Source organism: Peromyscus californicus, unplaced genomic scaffold (assembly GCF_007827085.1).
Source record: "Peromyscus californicus insignis strain IS unplaced genomic scaffold, ASM782708v3 Scaffold_15__1_contigs__length_86483966, whole genome shotgun sequence".
NCBI lineage: Eukaryota > Metazoa > Chordata > Mammalia > Rodentia > Cricetidae > Peromyscus > Peromyscus californicus.
The window spans coordinates 68286600-68294192 of NW_026294447.1; the positions used below are offsets into that span (position 1 = coordinate 68286600).

At 44.2% G+C, this 7593-nt stretch overlaps 1 protein-coding gene across 1 annotated transcript; it reads left to right on the forward strand.

Moving 5' to 3' along the window:
* The first annotated feature begins 35 nt into the window (after nucleotides 1-35).
* LOC128110428 (uncharacterized) lies at nucleotides 36-5699 on the forward strand. The gene is made up of 2 exons (XM_052738151.1): nucleotides 36-601; nucleotides 3938-5699. Exon 2 carries the CDS (start codon nucleotides 4011-4013, stop codon nucleotides 5697-5699), a length of 1689 nt encoding a protein of 562 aa, XP_052594111.1. The 5' UTR covers nucleotides 36-601; nucleotides 3938-4010.
* The last annotated feature ends 1894 nt before the right edge of the window (nucleotides 5700-7593 follow it).

Here is a 7593-nt window from a genome sequence, read left to right on the forward strand (position 1 = left end):
TTAAGTTTAGAGTCAGGTAAGGGGTTAGAGTCAAGAGTTAGGGTTAGGGTTAGAAGGTTAGGTAACAAATTCCCCCAAGTGCCTGCCTTGAAGAGATTTTTATCAGGGTCAAGAACAGATGCTGCAAGGGGCTAAGCATACTAATCTGAGGGATATTCAATGAATCTTAGCAGACTGAGTTTGTTAGTCCATTCACTTTATTCTTCTAAGTCAATTCCTGTAGAGAGCTGCGTGAAGCTGCATTCTTGAGATGGCTCTGGCTTTTGCCCCCCGCCCTCCCGATGGCGAGTGCTCTCTATGTTAAACAACTCCTTATTTGGCTTGGCTTTAAATTTCGGCTTGCTAAGGCATACGTGCACCTATCCAGGAATCCCATGTGGCGCATGATGGCTGGTGGTCTGAGACCTATATAAGGCTGGGCGGGCTCTCCCTAGGGGAGAAGAACAAAGGACACAGATTTTGAAAAGACCTGAATAAAAAACAGCTTGAAGAAGAGCTCGGTGTTGTGTCTTCCTTGCTGGTCGAGGCAGACGCGACAATTGGTGGCCCGTACGGGGAAAACTCTTTGAAGAAAGGGAGCTCAGAACTTCTTGCTGTCAGGGTAGGTATACCTGGTAAGTCCCCGGGTTACTTGGGGAACCGCGACAAAAGCGGGTTTTGCTCTCTTCTGTAGATAAAGAGAGAGCGGTATCGCAGAGCTGCGTCAAAAGCAGACGGTATATATTGAAACAAAACTAGTTTGGCTGTTACATCTCCGCGGATGCGTGGAGCAAAAGTGAACTTGTAAACTGGGGCTTTTGGGCAGAAGCTCCGAGAAATATCTTAGGTTAAAAACAAAGGGTTGTACAAGGATGGGCACTTCCTTCTCACACCCAATTTTTATAGCTCTCAATGAGCTGCTTCTAACTAAAGACTTAAAGAAGGGAACTTTACAAAGATTCTTAGAGGAATGCGATGTCGTGGCCCCATGGTTCGCTGTTTCTGGGAGTCTCACAGTGTCCTCCTGGGAAAAATTGGGACGAGACTTAGACTTCGCAGCAGAACAGGGGACCCTGAAACCGGGGGTGAGACCAGTTTGGAGATTAGTACGTGGCTGCTTAGAGGATCAACGCTGTAGCGATGCTTTGGAAAGCGGACAAGCCGCCCTAGAGCAGTTACAAGAGGAGCGATCAGAGAAGGCGGGGTCTGAAAAGGTGGAATCTGTAAAATCCAAGGGCAGTAAACAACAAAAGAAAAAGGAGACACAACTCTATCCCTCCCTATCGGACTTTGAAGACCCCGAATCTACTGACTCTTCTCTCGGTTCGGAGGAGATAGAGTCTCTAGTTAGAGCATTACAAAAAGTAAAGATTAAAAACAAGGTGAGAGAGAAAGACAAAAGAAAAAAGGTTTGTGGGTCCTTAATCCCCTCCGCTCCTCCCCCTTACCCTGAGGCTGCGACAGCAGCTCCCGGAGCGTCTCCGGTCAGCAGCAGCCTCCACCCACAGCTGTGGAGGGAGGTTAGGAGAGAGATGCAGGTGGCTTGTCCTGTTTTTGTAGATAATCAGAATCAAAGATATCATGAACCTTTGGATTTTAAACTTGTCAAGTCTATAGCCGAGTCTGTGAAAAGTTATGGTGTTACCGCTGCATTTACACTTACTCAGATTGAGACTCTGCAAAGACAATGCATGACCTTAGAGCAATAAATGACCAGATGAATATTATGGGGCCTGTACAGAGAGGTCTTCCATTATTATCAGCCTTACCAGAGAACTGGCCCATTATTGTGATCGATATTAAAGATTGTTTTTTCTCCATCCCCTTGCATGACAAGGATAGTGAAAGATTTGCATTTACAGTGCCATCTACTAATCATGAAGAGCCAGATAAGAGATATCAGTGGATTGTCCTACCACAAGGCATGGCCAACAGTCCTACTATGTGTCAGTTGTTTGTAGCACAAGCTCTAGAGCCATTAAGGGCCCGCTTCCCTGCTGTTAGATGTGTCCATTATATGGACGACATCCTCCTCACAACAAAAAAAAAGAATGTTTTACAAGCTGCATATCACTTTTTAGGGACAGTGTTAAGAGCAAAAGGGTTGTACATCGCTCCTGAGAAGGTACAACAGGATCAGGTGGTTACTTATTTAGGCTCTAAGATTACCAGTCAACAGATTAGGCCTCAAAAGGTAGAATTGAGAAAAGATCATTTTTGTACATTAAATGATTTTCAAAAATTATTAGGGGACATAAATTGGATAAGAGGCAGTTTAAAAATGGCAAATTATGAGCTAAAGCCGCTTTATGATACATTAGCAGGTGACACAGCTTTGGATTCCCCTAGACAGTTAACCACAGAAGCACATGAAGCACTATGCAAAGTTGAGGATAGATTACAGGAAGCCTTTCTTCAGAGAGTTCGAGATCCCAACACAATTGTATTATGCATTCTGCCCACCTTTTTGCAACCCACCGGTATTTTATGGCAGGATGGACCTTTACTGTGGGTTTACACTAGAATTTCCCCTGCAAAATCCATTGAATATTATCCCACAACTGTGGCACTACTTGCCCAGCAAGGTATTCAGCAGTGCTTGCAATATTTTGGAACTTCCCCGCAAATGCTGATTGTACCTTATAATGTCAATCAGGTGAAAGTTTTATGTGCTACTGTTGATGATTGGGCCATATTGCGCTGTAGCTATGCGGGGCATATAGATTGCCATTATCCAAAACATCCATTATTGAATTTTTTTAAGGAACATCCTGTAGTCTTTCCTAAAATAACTGCTTCCCGGCCAATTCCTGGAGCTGCCGTTGTTTTTACTGACGGATCTAAAACAGGTTGCAGGGCCTATATGGTGGGCTCAGGGGAGCCTGTGAAGCACCAATATTTACCAGGCGCACCTCAGCAGGTGGAACTTTTAATTGCTCTAGAAGTTTTTAAGGTTTGTCCATTTCCATTTAATTTGGTATCAGATTCCTGCTATGTTGTTAATGCCTTAAGAATTCTTGAATGTGCAGGGCCTCTTAAATCCTCTAGTCCCGTACAGTCGGTTTTTTGCCAATTGCAACAACTGATTTGGCAGCGGAAAAACCCATTCTTTGCACAACATATTCGTGCTCATACTGGCCTACCAGGCCCATTAGCTGAGGGCAACAATGTTGTAGACCTCTGTACCAGGCAAGAGTGGATGTTTGTGGCCTCAGCAGTGCAACGAGCACAAGAATTCCACAAGGAATATCATGTTAATGCTAAAACATTACAACAAAGGTTTTCTCTCTCACGTGCTGATGCACGTAAGGTAGTTCTAGATTGTCCTCAATGTGTCATTTTTCAGCACCCTCCTGCATTAGGAGTCAACCCTCGGGGTTTGCTCCCTCTGAAAATATGGCAAATGGATGTTACACATATCTCTGAATTTGGACGGGTCAAATATGTCCATGTTTCTGTTGACACTTGTTCTGGAGTCATCCACGCCACCCCAATGGCAGGTGAGAAGGCATTTCACGTGATCACCCATTGCCTAGAGGCATGGGCAGCGTGGGGCAAACCACAACAAATAAAAACAGACAACGGTCCTGCTTACACGGGTCACAAGTTTGCCTCCTTCTGCCGTCAAATGGATGTTCAACTTGTACATGGCCTGCCCTATAATCCCCAGGGTCAAGGCATTGTGGAGCACGCACATCGCTCCTTGAAGGAACTGCTTCAAAAACAAAAAGGGGGAATAGGCCATAGCCGTATCCCTAAGGATAGACTCTCTCTTACATTATTTACCTTGAATTTTTTAAATTTGGATGGATCAAACTGTTCAGCTGCAGATAGACATCAATGTCAGCACAGTCCCTCTAAAGGGATGGTAAAATGGAAAGATGCCTTGACAGGTATCTGGCATGGACCTGATCCCGTGCTTGCATGGGCACGAGGCTCTCTTTGTGTTTTCCCACAGGGTCAACAAGATCCAATCTGGATTCCAGAGCGACTCGTGAGGAAGATACAACCGGACCGGGAAAGGGAAGAAAATGACCATGAAAAGGTTACTGGCAATTATGATTACGGTGATGCTGATGTTCCCAGGAACAATACAGAGGGAAACTAAATTATGGGCCGTCCTAAAAACATGGCCCTATCCTCTTCCTTTGACATCTGATTCAGGGATATTGCCTTTCATATTTACTACTAATGATACCTTAGAATGGCCCTCTTTGCCATTTGATGATGTAAAAGCCATAGATAATTTTACTTGGGTTTCTTTGTATAATACCTTATGTTTTTCTATGTCACAAAAAAATATTAGTGAAAATCCATGCTTGGTGTTGCATCATCATGTTTTAGGTGTTTTTCATCATGTAGTCAATAGGTCCACCACCTCTGTTGGTCGTGGTACTGCAATACTTCTGCAAGGAGTTACACCCAGAGCCATAAGTAAAGGAGGTGCTAGTCCTCCTCGACAACCATCCCTATTACCTAGATGTATGAGCTCTGTCACCTGGCCTCCGGCATGGACAGGATGCCAAAGCACCCTACAACCCAATTTTGTTAATCTTAATAGGACCTTTTCTTTATCATTGAAAGTAAGTCCGTATAATAATTCCTTTAGTGGGTTTAATTTTTCTTATAATAATCCTTTGCAGGCAGCATTTTCTAATCCCTTTGATTCATGGGTATTGTGTAATTCCCGCAGTGCCTGTACCCAGCTTAATGCTTTGGGGTTTGTAAAAGGGGGTGCTTTTCAGAATTGTAGTTATTCAGTACATATGGGGATGACGTTTGAATCAGATGTCACCCTGAATTGTACCCATTCTAAGTCAGTTCATTTTAGTCCTACCCTGGTTTGTGTGTGGCCCCCTTTCTTGTTCCTGCTGTTTAATTATTCGGGTGGAATGTTGAATTGTTCATCTCAGAAATGTTTTCTTGCACAATGCTGGAATGCCTCTGAGCATGATTCCGCTATTGTGATGCGTGTACCCACCTATATTCCTGTACCTGTCCGTATCGATGATGCACAATTACCAGTGGTCTTAAGTAGGCAGAAAAGAGACTTTGGCATTACAGCAGCAATAGTAACAGCCATTGCATTATCAGATACTGCTGCAGGGTTGGCTGCTGCATCCATGGCCACATCTGTCCCGACAGCACAAGCACTAAATGAACTGTCGAGTAATACTGCCAAAGCCCTGCAAAGTCAAAATGCTATTAATGTGCATCTACATCGTGGGATCACATTACTTAATCAGAGGGTAGATCTATTACAAGAACAAATTGATATTATGGAGGGAGTACTTACTTCTGCTTGTATAGCACCCATGACTGGGTTATGCATTACCTCTATTACCTATGAGAATTGGACTCGAGCAGCTAATCTTTCTAAACAATTGAGTGCTATGATTACAGGAGCCTGGACTGCTGAGTTTGATAATTTAACAGCGACCTTGAGGAACGAGATTGTTGCGGTCAACAGCACGCGGGTCCATGTGGCCACAGCAGAGGAACTTCTGACTTGGATTCATCAGTCCTTTAATTTTTTGAAGGAGTGGGCGGGACTAGGTGCCTTGTTGGTTCTTGTGATACTTGCCTTCCTTGTTTGCCTGTGGTGTTTCCATAAGATGAGGTTTGCACAGCGCTGTCAGGCAGCCATGATTATCCAAGCATTTACCGCCATTGAGGCTGGTCAGTCCCCTCAGGCTTGGCTAGTAAAGCTGCAGTCTTGAAGCACAGGTTGCGAGGCATGGCACTGCACTTGAGGTCGAAATAACACTGACCTCAAGAAGAGCATGTTTGATTGCATGCGGGTTGGCATCTATCTCCTGCCTCTGAAAAAAGGATGCTGAACTGGTCTGGTACTCTCTAGGTGGATGACACCTGGATAGCATTAGTACAGGTTCTTGTTTTCTCAGAGATCAAACCTCTACTCTTGCCTGTTGTCTAAAACAAAAAGGGCGAACTGTAGAGAGCTGCGTGAAGCTGCATTCTTGAGATGGCTCTGGCTTTTGCCCCCCGCCCTCCCGATGGCGAGTGCTCTCTATGTTAAACAACTCCTTATTTGGCTTGGCTTTAAATTTCGGCTTGCTAAGGCATACGTGCACCTATCCAGGAATCCCATGTGGCGCATGATGGCTGGTGGTCTGAGACCTATATAAGGCTGGGCGGGCTCTCCCTAGGGGAGAAGAACAAAGGACACAGATTTTGAAAAGACCTGAATAAAAAACAGCTTGAAGAAGAGCTCGGTGTTGTGTCTTCCTTGCTGGTCGAGGCAGACGCGACAAATTCCATCTACACAGTTTTTTTTCTGTTCTCTTACTTAACTCTTCTTAGTGCCTCCTGCTCTCAGTCCCTTCTGCTGTTCTCTCATCATTCTACCTACTTCTTTCTACCTCTGTCCTCATCTCTGTTCTCATTCAGTTCTCTCCAGTGCTCTCAGAATGTCAGTATATATACATATGCAGTAATTCTTTGGCAAAGCAATGCGAGGCTTGAAATTTTCAGGGTCATTGAGAGAGGTGATAAGGATCCACACATAAAGCAATAATTGTCAGCTTCTAATTACAAAACAAAAGGGGGAGTGATTAAAGGTGAGTCCTCTGTTAGGGTCAACTAAGGCTAAGATCAGTTACAGAATTTATGTGCTCAAACTATAACCTAGAATTGGTTAGGTTAGGGGTCAGTAAGTCACAAGAAAGTAAACTGTCTTTGGCGCCACCTTTCCCACTTGTCCAGGCTGCAGCTGCTTTCTGATCGGGAGGGGGACATATGCTAGGTGGCTAAGCAATTTATGTCAGAGCATGTAACATTTGGTTAGTAATATCAATCAGAGTAATTTATGAGGAGAAAATCTAGGAATAGCACCTGGCTGAGAAGGAATTAATACTTATTTTGCACAAGAAGCTTGACAACTATCCCCTGCCTGACCTTGTATGCAATTTCCTTGGGTCAGTGGGAAGTAACTGCCTTAACTCAGTTACTAGCAAATGGCTAAAACTTCATCTCAGGAGTTTGAGCAGTAATGTCTTAAGTTATGGTCTTGTGTAAATAACCCTGGGTGAAGGTAAGGATGTGAGGATTTAATTATTAGTGGTTATTTTCTCTATCTGTGAGTGAGATGAGCTAATGTTTATATATGTGCAGTTTTGAACTTTGAAAGAGGATTTTTGCTCAGAGTTCAGGTTTCGGGTTAGGGGTTCAGGTTAGGGGTTAGGGGTTCGGGGTTCGGGTTTAGGGGTTAGGGGTTGGGGTTAGGGTTGGGTTTAGGGTCAGAGTTGGGGTTGGGGTTGGGGTCAGGGGTCAGGGGTCAAGGGTTAGGGTTAGAATTAGAGGGTTAGGGTTAGGGTTAGGGTTAGAGGTTGGGAGGGAGGGCTGTGGGGTGGGAGGAGGGAGGAGATGGAATATTTATGTAGAGTGAGTAGAAAATTTCTTAATAAAGAAAAATTAAAATAAAATTATGCCCTTCAAAACAAAAACAAAAATAAATATTCCACTATTATCCTCTCTACAAAATCCCACCCCTGGGTATGCATCTACACAATCCCACTCCCATGACCTGTACACACATGACCTACCCAAGCAGCCTTAGGGGGTTAGGGTTAGGGTCAGGGTGTGGGGTCAGGG